Here is a 14,367-nt window from a genome sequence, read left to right as displayed (position 1 = left end):
CGTCACTACCATCCAGGTCACGGCACCAATGTAGCCCCTCCAGTTCGCACCGCCCGCTCCAAGCGACACGCGAACCCGGGCCCATCCGCATGGGAAGTGGGTGTTCTAACAATTCAATTAAATTCAATTCACATTTATTTGTATAGCGCTTTTCAATATACATATCATTTCAAAGCAGCTTTACAGAGAATTCATGTCAACATTACAGTTTAGAGAATGCAGTTAGCTAATAATGTAATAATTTAATTTATAGTCACTGTAAGCAGTTTAATTGAAGGTAGAAGCAATGAGCTCCTGGAAATAATGAATTAACAATAATTAGGATATATAGAAATTTGGAAAGTGCTTGTTGATCCAGATATTGCATAATCTAAAATCCTTGCAGGAGTTGGTGCTGTCTCTTCAAAGGTGTTGGTCATCTGAGGTCTTCTAAAGAGGCTGGATCCAAACTGAAACTGATGTACTCTCTAGTCCTGAGGTGAAACAGAAAAGCAAATGGAGAATAATTAGCGTAGCTGCTGTTCATAACTTTAAGCAAAGGTAGTCATATGCAATTTATCTGATATGAGATGCATTATGTGAAATCTTGACTAAAGAGATGCGTCTTTAATCTAGATTTAAACTGAGTGAGTGGGTCTGAGCCCCGAACATTATCAGGAAGGCTATTCCAGAGTTTAGGAGCAAATGTGTAAATGCTCTCCCTCCTTTAGTGGACTTGGATATCCTAGGTACAACCAGAAGTCCAGAGTTTTGTGATCTTAAAGAGCGTGAAGGAGGCTAAAGACCGCAGTTTCTAGTGTCAGTCGCTAGAGTGCCTCTTGAGATCAGGAGAGTAAGTTTATAATATTATTATTATTATTATTATTATTATTATTATCATTTACCATCCAATCAGTTTCTAATGGATAAAATCAATTCCTACATTTTTTTTTTTTTTTTTTTTTTTGAAATTTGTCATATTATAGAAATATGCGAACATTCACCTAACAAAAGCGTAATGTGAAACTTCACCTTACATTACTCTGTTAGTAAAACTACAGGGATTTTTCTTAACTTTTGAGAAACGTAATATGATATTTGGTGAATGGGGAAGTCTCCTTTTTCTCTCAAAGTGTCTAAAAGTTCTCCCTCAAAGTTTTATGCAGCATGTGGCAGTTGGGTGATAGAGTGTAGGCTTTAAACAAGCAAACAGACGTGAGATATGTGCAGATCTCCGAGCGATTGTGTGTAATTAGTAAAGCACACACACGTTCGAAGGTTAGACAGCTGGCGGTTCTCTAGGGGCTTTGCACTGGCAGGTTTTTCCAAGAACTGCTCAATGATCAAAAGCCAAAGACCTGGAGGAATCCTCACAGAGGTCCAATTAAACACTGCCTGCAGCCTGATTGGACCCTGAGTGATGGAGCTCTCTCATGGATGAGACTTCCTTACAGGGAATTCTTCAGAGCCAGAAAGGCCCACCTTCATACATGTTCATATTTGAATTTCATATTCCTTTGACATTTCCTTTTGTTGACCAAACTCAGCAGTCTGTAGTGAAAAATATGCTAATGAGGCTCAACCCCAACCCAAAACCATTTCCTGAGAATTCACCTGTCTGGAGTTCCCAGAGGGAAGAACCAAAAATCAGGCCTGATTTTTAAAGCTTTAATGAAATGAACACGGTGAAAGACTGTGTGGGCATGGTGTAAAAGGTGGCTCAGTATGTGCGACGAAGACATTCATCGATATTCATCATTGTCCAGAGTTTTTATGATCCATAAAACATGCAAGATATCTATGTTCCTTATTAAATATTGCTGATTGTAAGGAATGCACTGCAAACACATGTTTAGCGCAGTATCATGAGTAGATTCAATGGCATTCTTTTATAAAAGTAAATTTGATTCTTCCCAAGTCTTTTGGCTCTGTCTTTCTGCAGCAGGGGCTTTAGAACAAATCTTCTTTAGTTAGATAAAGAGCGGCCCTAATTTGTACTGGAATTATGTATTGCTGTCATAACTACATCATTGCATTTATACAAAGCCACTTCTTGCATTCATACAAAGCCCCTTCCTGGGCTTGAAGTGAATGGGATTTCATTGAAAAGAGACGTGACACTCATTCTTTTTTTTATTATTATTATTTAAAAATGTCTTTAATTACACTTCTTCTAAGATGAACAAGTTTTCCATTTTTAATTGTTACAAAAAATGTCTTACTGAAATTCTTGATGTAAAAAGGTTGAAGTAGCATTGATTTCATTAGGTCAATATTGATTCATTGATTGACTTCAATGAGTGAAGCAGTTTTGTTTTATTTATTTATTTATAATTTATTTATCTATTTATCATTTCAAAAAATAAAAAGGCATCCCCTCTTCTTTTTGTAATCGTCTGCAAATGTCTGGGGACTGAGGAGACAAGTTGCTCAAGTTTAGGAATAGAAATGTTATCCCATTGTTGTCTAATACAGGCTTCTAGTTGCCCAACTGTCTTTGTCGCATCTTCCTCTTTATGATGCGCCAAACGTTTTCTATGGGTGAAAGATCTGGACTGCAGGCTGGCCATTTAGTACCCGGATCTTTCTTCTATGCAGCCATTATGTTGTAATTGATGCAGTATGTGGTCTGGCATTGTCATGTTGGAAAATGCAAGGTCTTCCCTGAAAGACACAATATCTGGATGGGACTGAAGTTGTTCTAGAACTTGGATATACCTTTCAGCATTGAAGGTGCCTTTCCAGATGTGTAAGCTGCCCATGCCACATGCACTCATGCAACCCCATACCATCAGAGATGCAGGCTTCTGATCTGAGCACTGATAACAACTTGGGTTGTCCTTGTCCTCTTTAGTACGGATGACATGGCGTCTCAGTTTTCCAAAAAGAACTTCAAATTTTGATTCGTCTGACCACAGAATAGTTTTCCACTTTGCCACAGTCAATTTTAAATGAGCCTTGGCCCAGAGAAAACGCCTGCGCTTCTGGATCATGTTTAAATATAGCTTCTTTTTTGACCTATAGAGTTTTAGCCGGCAAATGGCACGATGGATTGTGTTCACCGACAATGTTTTCTGGAAGTATTCCTGAGCCCATGTTGTGATTTCCATTACAGTAGCATTCCTGTATGTGATGTAGTGCCGTCTAAGGGCCCGAAGATCACGGGCATCCAATATGGTTTTCCGGCCTTGACCCTTATTCACAGAGATTGTTCCAGATTCTCTGAATCTTTGGATGATATTATGCACTGTAGATGATGATAACTTCAAACTCTTTGCAATTTTTCTCGGAGAAACTCCTTTCTGATATTGCTCCACTATTTTTCGCCACAGCATTGGTGGAATTGGTGATCCTCTGCCCATCTTGACTTCTGAGAGACACTGCCACTCTGAGAGGCTCTTTTTATACCCAATCATGTTGCCCATTGATCTAATAAGTTGCAAATTGGTCCCCCAGCTGTTCCTTATATGTACATTTAACTTTCCCAGCCTCTTATTGCTACCTTTCCCAACTTTTTTGGAATGTGGAGCTCTCATGAAATCCAAAATGAGCCAATATTTGGCATGACATTTCAAAATGTCTCACTTTCAACATTTGATATGTTATCTATATTCTATTGTGAATAAAATATAAGTTTATGAGATTTGTAAATTATTGCATTCCTTTTTAATTCACAATTTGTACAGTGTCAACTTTTTTGGAATACGGTTTGTAACTATAAGTAGTTTGTTCAAACGGTTTAGTTATGCTTATTTAACATGACTTGTTTTTTTGTTTTTTTATTGCCTCTGTGTTATTTAATTAATTAACTGTTTAAATTGCCTTGTTTCGAGTAGAATTATAATTAAGCTGTTCTGGTATTAGCAAGTGTGGGTCGTCAGCTGTCCAGGCTGGTTACCCTACTTGTCTCTGTGTAGGCTCTAATTATCAAAGCTGTTGTCCTGTCTTGGAACATCCTGTGCATTAAACAAGTTCTTATCTGTTAAAACAAGTCACGTTCAGCCACTTGTGTCACTCATTATTAAAAATGGCACAGTGTAAACGTGAGGGTCAGCAGAGGGGATGGGAATCTATAAAGCATCAGCTGGAGAAGGATTGGAAGCCGAGAGAGAGGAAAAGTGCCTGATCTCTTTAGGTGACCTTTGTGCCTCTAATCCTGCCTTTGAGTCTGGCATCCAACCCCTATTTCTGATTCCTCTCTCCGTCTGTGCAGGTATCTGCTGCCAGTCACCTCCCAGTTCATCATCAAGTGGCCGTCTTCTAGCTTCGGCCGCTCAGCGTCCTCAACACGCCCCCGAAGCGTCTTTACTGCACGGATGGGCCACTTCTGATGGCCGCTGGACTCCGACACCTGCTGGGGGAGAACATATTCAGACCTCTGTGAGAAGAACATAATGCCTGGGACCTCCGCAAATTCCAAGAGCGTATGTAAGGGGATTTGCCCGCCTGCTTTGGTAATGAGTCAGATGCATATGATTGACAGTTCTCTGCCTCCCTTCTGCTGTAAAAAATATCTGCTGCATTGCTTAGGATGCTGCATCTCCCTTAGGATGCTTGCAAATAAATTCATAATGTTCATCATCTTTACAAGACTGTACAATTTATTAATTCCAGTGAATGTTTTAGTGTCATGGAATCAGAAAATGTCATGTTCACCTTTTTTTTTCTTTTTCTTTTTTTTTTGCTTTGACTTTTGCACTGTTTTTCCCTAAATTGTTTTACCACTTAATAACATAATTACATTTTCTTAATATGCAATTTTTAAATTATATAATTTAGTATATTTTACATTCTGCTCAGAATTAAATTTACAACACAGGGCGTTCGCATACAGGTTCTCAACAGATGCGTGAAATGACTGACTATTTAATTATGGCGATGGACACAAACACACACAAACAGCATGATGTGTTGCAATGGCCAAAGATGTGAGTCTAAAAACAGGAATTTGTTTTCCACTGTGGGGAACCTTGTGTATGTTTGATTTGATTTGCTAATCAGTTTTATTTATTAATTAAAAATAATCATAAATGTAATGTGTAAATGTAATGCAGTCAGGAAGAACAACACGATACAAAGTTGAATCTCATACAATTGACAAGCTCACTATTTTTTTTTTTTTTAATGTTGCACAGTGGAGGAAACTACAGAGCCCCTAAAGGGACATGGTGGTGAAAAAAAATATATATATGAGATGGGAGGAAAAATAATAAGTCAGTGCTTTTGCGTTTTCTCACAAATGTTTTGCATTCCTCTGAATAACCTTTAGGGGCTCCGTATGAAACAATTGTAGACCAATCATTTTAAAACCGTGCAAACGGAATGTGTCCAGTGTGAAAGCCCCCCTAAAACTTATTTAGAAACGGAAAAAGTGTTAAATAGTTAAGTATTAGATTTGGGATCAGTGTTTGGGTTAGAGGTTAGGTCTAGGGCTCATTGACTATTATAGGTTAGGAATTAGAAATGCTTACTCTTTGGAGTAAAAGCTCTATGTTATTCTAGACTATAGTTGCCTGTTCTGAATTTAAAGCTGAGATCACCTATCAACTTAAGGGACGTAAGTCTCTTTTACATAACTTTTATGAGCCATACTGTGTAGATGCAAACATGAACCTCAGCGTCTGAGCTGACTGATATGTGTCCTTGCAGCATTGAGGAGAGGGATTTTCAATATTGCTGCCGGTAGAGTGTGTCTATGAGCTCAGTGTGCTAAAATTTGGATGGCTGCATCTTAAAGATACTTGAATTAATTTATGCTATTTATTTTATTAAAATGTCTGTTTACATCTAATTTAAAGTTTGTTTTAACCATGCTTATTCATTTTAACCATGGCATAACCAATGTATCAGTGATTTTATGAACAGAATGACCTTTTATGAAAGTACTGTAATAAGTGCTAATTGCAGAGCTTTGCTTTGGATCTAATTAGGATACAGTAAATGTTCATGTAGTGTTTTAGTAAAAGTGACCTGGATGTGTCAGCTCAAACCACGCTGTGCCAACACTACTAGCAGTGTGTCATCTCGGTGTGTTATTGAGGAGCTCTATGTGACTTTTTTTCCCCTTTTTTTTTATTTTTTTATTTTTATTTTGGTAAGTAAGAGAAATTGTAGTGACAGTGTTCTGACAGCCAACTATTTAAATCCCTGTGAAAACAGCGATAACCCGACACATATTCAATGAGCCAGTTATGGTCAATTTGCCCAACTTACCATCATGTCACAATGCCAAATATTATTTTTGCCTGGATTTTCATTCAGGAGAATGGTTTTTAATAGCAATAAAAGGCTTAAAACATCCAAACAGACTCCAGAATTCTATTTGAGTATCTCATTGAGCTGTGTCTGACCTCTCTGACATTTGCTTCTTTCTCCTGAGGATTTCTTAACACAAGGTACCTTACACACACCACACATACGATCCACAGCATGACACTCCATGTCATTCCACACAGTCTCGCTGAGATTTCAGAGCATAACCTTGTCATGTTTTGATCTAACCTGAGGTCATTCTTGAAAGCTAAAACCTACACTGTAAAACTACTTGTTTCTTCCCTTGTCTCTTACAACAAAAGAAAGACCATGACTGAGTTACTTAGCAACGGCAGAGAGAAGCATTGAGATTGAAATGTGTTGACACGTCAGTGTGTGTGATTCTTGAATCAAAGAAATGAAAATGTCAACAGCTGACACTTGAAGTGAGTTTTGATTAAACTCAGTACATTCTACTTTCAATATTTTTTGCCTTTGTCAAACTGTTTTGCAGTTTTGTTAGCAGTCAACAGTATTCAGGGTTCCCACTCGTCCTGGAAAACCTTGAAAACCTGGAAAATTGATGACAAATTTTCCAGTCCTGGAAAACGCATGGAAAATTAGAGGAAATCTAAAATGTCCTGGAAAATCTTGTTGTCCTGGAAAATTATTTTTTTAAACGTTCTTAGGTTTTTATTTAGCCGAGAACAGAGTTTATCACTGGCCCAATTACCATTAGTTGCAGAAAGTTGTAATAATAATTGTAATAAAATACAAGACTGATATATAGGCTTTAAAGACACTCTTGAAGGACCAGCACCATATACTCTTGTTGAAGAATTTATCTTCCAGAATCTGGCAGTAATGTGTGGGAGTTCATTTTTAGTCCATCTCCTATCTTGAAAAGTCCATCTTGCAGAGATAATGATCTTCCAAAACATACTGCCAGATTCTGGAAGATAAATTCTTCAAACAATAGTACAAGAGGATGTGGCGCTGGTCCTTCAAGAGTCATCTCAATCTGTCTGTCTATAAAGTCTATACAAAAATCAGTTTTTGTGACTTTATAACATACAGTTGCGAGTTTATATCACACAATTCTGACTTTACATCTTGCAATTGCGATTATCGAATCACAATTATGTAAATTTGCAATTGCAAGATAAAAAAGTCTGAATAACGAGATAAAAAGTTGCAAAGTCGCAATTTCCTTTTTTAAATTTTTTATTCTGTGACGGAAACAAGCTTCCATGGTCATAATGTATGATTAAGAGCTCATATTAAAAAACTGATTTTATAAGTCATGGCAATAAACTGTAAGTCTTATAAAGACTTAGAGAGCATTATATGACTTTAGGGCCGTGAATCCGTGATCCTTGTCTTTTATTCCCGCTGTTGTAAAATTGAAAATGTCCTGGAAAAATCCTGGAAAATGATCGCTGAAAAAGAGTGGGAACCCTGGTATTGCTATCCTAAGTTAAAAAGATAGAACAATGCCAGAGTGAGTAAATTATATTTTTATTTTAGGGTGAACTAATGCCGTATGCCCTTCTTTCTTTTATGGACCACAAAAGGAGAATTTTTAAAAGTTGTCCCACTCACCCTTGTCCATAAAATGGCAGTGAATAGCGACCAGCATCAAGCTTTTTAAAAAAGAAGCAAAAGTATCACAGAATGATCCCATGCGACACGTGTATATTCCAATTGTTCTGGGGGTATACGATAGGGTATAGTGAGAAACTAACCGAAATGTAATGTATTATTTAACAAAATTCTTTATCTTGGTCGTTAGCCGGCTTGCGCATTAGTGAGACTCTATTAGTGCCGCAGTTCACTCTGTGTAGCACACAAGTTGTGAGAAATCAAGATTAATAAAACTGCGACATGAAATACTACACATAAAAAACCCCAAAAAGTATCCGTGTACTTTCTTCACTGAGTCAAATATCACTGGACCGGAGCTCTATTTGTCTGATGACAGTCAGAATGACAGATGTGAGCGGGATAACTTCTTGTTATGGTGAACAGAAGAGATATATTCACCTCAGAGAGGTTGTATTTCATGTCACGTATTTGTTAATCTTGATTGCAACTTGTCTGCTTCTTCAGGGCGACACAGAGTGAACTTTTTAAAATTGATGCTGGTTGCTATTCACTGCCATTAGCCTATATGAAGGATTTAAAAAAAAAAAAAATTATTCTCCTTTTGTGGCCCACAAAAGAAAGAAGGGCGCCGCGTTCGTTCCGTAATTTGAATAGGGAAGGTGTAGGACATAGTGTAATCTTTTTGAAAGATATGGAAGGCGATCTGGCGGAAGCACTTGCGAGGCGGTCATTTGTGTTTATAAAGCATATACTTTTTTTTTTTTTTAATTTCCGATCGTTTCACTAAGAACATTATTCCTTGTCTGGTATCGTTTAAAGCCCTTTGAACATATACTGAAACTGTAATTTTGACCTTCAACCATTTGGGGTCTACTGAAGTCCACTATAAGTAGAATAATCCTGGAATGCTTTTCATCATTAATTTCTTTTCGACTACAGAGAGAAGGACATGGACATCTTGGATGACATGGGGGTGAGTAAATTATCAGGAAATTTTAATTTGAAAGTGAACTAATCCTTTAAAGGGACCATCAAAATAAAGTGAAACTGAAAATTGTTGTTTGTGTGAACTTTTTGTATAATTATGAGTAGCACCAAACGGAATCCAAACAGATTTCCTAAACATTCCTACTGGCCCTTTGACCATGACCCCTGTCTGTTTTGATTTATCCAAAAGGTAGTTCTACCCCAAACTTACGTCACTGGTAAGATTTTGAGTACAATTTTGACATGTTAGACCATGCAAGCAGATATTCTGAAAGCGCCAGCACCGAGCACAATGTTTTTTTTTTTTCTTTTCTTTAGATCAACCTACAAATGGCAGAAACAGATTTATGCGAGTAAAAGAACACAGATACATATGCAAGCACAGTCTTGTGTGTTGTTGCACTCTGAAATGCGTCTTACCACAGCTTATTGTTGCATTCTCAGCATTGCCACAAGAGGTGCTATAGCAGGAATTAGCATAAATGCTATTTAATGTGTCTTGTTTTAGGGCAAACTACTAGCAATTTACCCTATAATAACACATTCAGATTAATGTCAGATACATTTGAATGCTAATCTATTGCTCTTTTGAGTACTGAGGTTTGTTACCTGTTACCGCAAGAGAGCATGTCAAGTATGGACCGTGCATTGGCCCATAACACCGCCTGGAATAAGGTCTGTGGTTAACACAACATTTATCTTTGACATAAAATCAGTAATATCCCTTGTGATTTTTTAAAAAGTTTTTATTTGTCTTGGAAAAGTGGGTAAGTGGGACTGCAGAGGTTGTTGGGGACATTAAACATCATCATACTGAATAGGTAAACTCAAAAATCTACAGTTTATAATTGCACTTTTGCAAACTATTCGAACTCATACTTTTAGGGATTTTTTTTTTTTTTTTTTAAATAAACACTTTTTTGGTAGCTTAGTGATGGTGACATTGAAATCATGCCACTGTGGTGTAGTTTGTTTATAGCCTTTTTTAAGCTTTGTACTTCTGGTGATTGTGTTTAGGCTTCAAAATTTTGAAGTGTTCACTTTTGAAGATTATTATGATGAACAATAATCCTAAAGCCAATGGAAAAAATCCTGTTGGGTTTCCTGTTGGGTTTTGTAGAGGGAACCAGGGTGTAAACAACTTACAACACATATAGTTGTCTAAAATGAACAGAACACCAGAACATGAAGGCATTTTTATGCAGTACAAAACAACATATCAGAAACGTACAGTTTAGACAGCTCCATTGATTATACTGCGCCCAAACTAGAATTGTCATGACAGTGCAGACTCCTCCAGTGCAGAAAAATAACAACAGGTCAGCTTTTTACAGGATAGGATATATTAAGTCAGATAATATTATGATATTAATAAGGTTCATACAGGAAAGGGCTACATTAACATTTGGTCATGGCACCACTTCATTTTAACTAATTTTTAACATTTTCACAAAAGTTTCATGGTCCCCAGAATATTCTGTTGTATGAATATCAGAACATGCCTAATATCAAAAGAAAGAACAGACCCTCTGATTTATTAAAAAAAAAACAAAATTTGGGTCAACATTTTATTCAGTAACGCAGTTTTGATTTACATGTATGCTGATTAATGTTCATGATCGCATTATTTTCCGTATACATCTGCTTACACATGCTATCTCTTGTTTCTGCTTCTTCTTCGCATGTGTTTTGATCAGGAGATTCAGTACTTTTTCAGAAGATGCATAATAGTGCCCCCTACTGTATAACAGTGAAAACACAGAAAGACAGAAAATTCATCAATGGCATGGAAGCGTTGTCTCATAAATTATTGAAAATTCTGTCAATGGCGAGGAAAGAGTTAATAATCATTTTCAAAAAGTGAGGACAGAACAAGAGAATAAACACAGAACAATTGCATAGATTACACCCCCTTATACTCCACCAGTAGTTCTTGTCAGTGGGGCTATATCCTCCTTTCACAGTTCTTGTTTATTAATCTTGTTCTTATTTTAGGCCAAAAAGAGAAATTAACTTTCATTTTGTAAATACCCTTCCTTCATAAAAGCTTGTATAAGATCTGTGTAATTCAAGTATTTCATTGCACTATAGGAGCCGCAACTGTATAGAGACCTGTTAGAATTGCTGTCTCTAGAGCCTTCTACTCTGCAGCCTTTCTATTTCCCACATATAAAGGCCTCTCTGTGACTATTTAACGGATCACAGCCATAGACGCTTTCATGCGCTGTAAAGTGTGAGTTTAAAGCCTCAGATTACCTGTGAACGGCCAACAAGTATAATATTCTAAAAGCTTGAAAGTACTTATGGTGAAGTTTGCTTTTTTTCCTGCATGTCTTGCTGTCACAAAACCAACTCCAACCACAGTCTGAGCATTTCCACGGCTCAGCTGAGTTAGTGTCAGACGAAAAGCCTGCCTACTGGGGGCTTGTCCGGGATCCTTCTGGAGATTATCATAGCCTCCGCTCTAGCCAGTTTCGCAGACAGACCCCTATGGACTGATGTTCTGAGCTCAGGGACTCAACAGCTGTCTGGCGGTCACAACTCTCACTTTCATGTCGAGTGCTCATGTATTTAACAATATCATTCAAAGCACTTGGTAATTAGAACTCTTGTGTTTTTCAAGTGTGGTGATTCATACCATTACCTTTGCCCCTCTCAGTCATTGTGAGGGACGGCTTGCTAAATGAAAATGGATTCATTAACATTGATAACTTTTTCCAGCTATTGTCCTCCTTCAATCTTCTGTGGGAATGCAAGAAAAGTCTAGCTTGCCTCCTGTCCATCGTCTCTTGACCCACTTGCAGGTATTGATTTAAGATTACAAACAGCCACAGTGATGGCTCAATTCTCACTGAGCAACTAACTTCTAGAAAATCAGGCAGCTACTGTGAGTTGTAGTGGTCAATTAATGAGGAGAATGAATGGTCTTGTCAGCCTGTCTGATGTTTTTGGGTCTTATTGTCAACAAAGCAAATGTTTTTTATTTGTAATCGAATACATTCCTCCTGTGACCTGGACTCATTATGCTTGCCTTTTCTTCTGAGGTTTCCAGGAACTGGAATGTCAAGACCTGAGCAATCCCTGGAATATTTATGAACCCCATAGTCCCAAATGAGACAAAACAGGCTTTGAACAATCGACTTCTTAACGTTTCGTGATTTACTCTCCACTTCTGAACATAATTAAGTGTGGATTGACAGTAATGGTTATAATTATAATAATTATAATTACAATAATGAACATACTTCTTAGAAGAGAAGGGAGTGGAGAAGATCAGTTCTTTACAATGTTGGAAAGTGACTAAAATTTTTTTTTCTTGTGTCTTTTCATTTTCAAAATTACTGGTGTTTTTCTTGATAAATATATTAATAATTCACTAACCATTTTTATCAAAAGCATTTCAAAGAGTAGTATTGACTACAAAAGCCTGAACCGACTGATTGCCTGGACAATAATGCTGTTATCTGCCTCTTATCCTGCTGTTTAGCGTCTTATGCAGCTCTCGTCTTATCGGTTTCACACAGTGAGGGGAGATGCTTGTAATGTATTCTTTTGGATATCCATATGTGCTCTCCAGAATTTATCCAAACACTTACACCCGTCCCTCTCCAACCTCTAAACCCTCTCCAGTCTAAGGGGCCATTTACATGACATGGGCCTGAAAAGGAAACTTTTGGAAATGAGTTTTAAAGTGAAGGTTTTTGAAAAGGATCCTGTTGTTGTAACTGTAACTGTGTAAACTACAAAAATGCGGATTTGTGAATATGGTGATGACATGTGCATGCATATTACATGTTCAGTATATAAGCGCGTAGTGTTTCTTTGCAAAGTGACATCGCCAACTACTGGCCTGGCATGCATAATACAGCATTTTTAATATTTTTCACAGATCCGTGTGTACGTGAAAATGCGATGCAAAAACTTTTCGGTTTTTTAGTATGCTGTTGTCATCTAAACATACCCTAATATTAAACTTACTGGACTGACCTCCAGAATATTTAATGTCTGACAGTGATGCTCAAATTCACCCCATTCTTCAACCACTTCTAATTTAAATTTTTAAGCATGCTTCTTTATGGGATATTTTTAAAAGCGTTTTATTTAGCACCAAAAAAAGTTTCTGCTATTGTTACAAGCTGAAGAACAATAATCTGGTACAGTTTATAACTATTTTTCTTAAGAATGTAAAATATATGACCCTCAATGGCAAATTACTGAAATTATAGTTTTCCATGAGGTGTAGCCAGTTTTCCAACGAAATTACCCAGAATATTTTGTTCCAGGAACTTTTTCCCAGGAATGTTTTTCCCCCAGACCTGCTGCTGTCTGCATTTCCTTCTTGGTCTAAAGTACCGTGAAGATTAAAGGGATAGTTCACCCAAAAATGAAAATTTGATGTTTATCTGCTTACGCCCAAGCGCATCCAAGAAGTAGGTGATTGTGTTTCTTCAGTAGAACACAAATGATGATTTTTAACTCCAACCATTGCTGTCTGTCAGTCAAATAATGCGTGTGAATGGGAACTCTATCAACAAGAGTCAAAAAAACAGGACAGACAAATCCAAATTAAACCCTGCGGCTCGTGATGACACATTGATGTCCTAAGACACGAAACAAACCGAACAGTATATCATTTTTTACCTCTAAAACACCATTATGTCCAACTGCGTTCAGCATTCGTTTAGTGAGGTCTGATTGCGCTCTGACAACAGAAGTGTTGTCTTGCGCTTATATTTCAATGAGTGCGAGACATCACTTCCATTGTCAGAGCGCGATCAGACCTCACTAAGCAAATGCTGAATGCAGTTGGACATAGTGGTTTCTTGCACAAATGGATCATTTCGTGTCTTAGGACATCAATGTGTCGTCACGAGCTGCAGGGTTTAATTTGGATTTGTCTGTCGTGTTTTTTTTACTCTTATTGATAGAGTTCCCATTGACGTGCATTATTTGACTGACAGACGGCAACAGTTGGAGTTAAAAAATCATAATTTGTGTTCTACTGAAGCGGATGCGCTGGGGGTAAGCAGATAAACATAACATTTTCATTTTTGGGTGAACTATCCCTTTAAGTGACGTAAAGTGACGATGACGTAGGACTGTGCACAACTTTCAAGTTCCAGCTGGATTTTGTTCTCTGCATATAAGCTTAATGAAGCCTGAACCTCGTCGTTGGTCCATCGGTCGTATTTTTTAAACTCCATTGAAAATGGTGGTTGAAATAAAATGCTGCATGGAGTCAACCAATCAAAATGCTGCATGAACTCAAGCACCCAAGTCCCACCCCCGAAAGTTCTAGAACTTTGAAAAAGTACTAGCAAGCAGGTACTTTCTTAGGGAGAATTTTTTACCCGGAACTTCATTTAAACCCTGTCGAAACACAGCTAAAGATTCAATTTAAAGATAGCAAATGAGCTGTATACACTTTTAGCAATATTGTTTTTAGGCAATATTTAATATTTAAAATGTTTAAAAGCAGAAATTGTAAATCAACCTTTAGCAAGGCTGTTGGCAAATGATGAAAATGACACAAGGGGAACCCAG

General features: G+C 37.4%; 1 protein-coding gene across 1 annotated transcript in view; it reads left to right on the top strand.

Annotated features, from left to right (window-relative positions):
• The window catches only part of ttll7 (tubulin tyrosine ligase-like family, member 7), a 112,447-nt gene extending 108,073 nt beyond the window's left edge, over window positions 1–4,374 (top strand). Inside the window, exon 21 of the mRNA XM_067388538.1 lies at window positions 4,193–4,374. Coding sequence (XP_067244639.1) covers window positions 4,193–4,310 — 118 coding nt within the window. The 3' untranslated portion in view covers window positions 4,311–4,374. The remainder of the gene's footprint in view (window positions 1–4,192) is intronic.
• Window positions 4,375–14,367: the final 9,993 nt, after the last annotated feature.

Source organism: Chanodichthys erythropterus, chromosome 6 (genome assembly GCF_024489055.1).
Source record: "Chanodichthys erythropterus isolate Z2021 chromosome 6, ASM2448905v1, whole genome shotgun sequence".
NCBI lineage: Eukaryota > Metazoa > Chordata > Actinopteri > Cypriniformes > Xenocyprididae > Chanodichthys > Chanodichthys erythropterus.
Note: the sequence above shows the minus strand (reverse complement) of the source record. Positions and strands in the feature narration are given on the sequence as shown.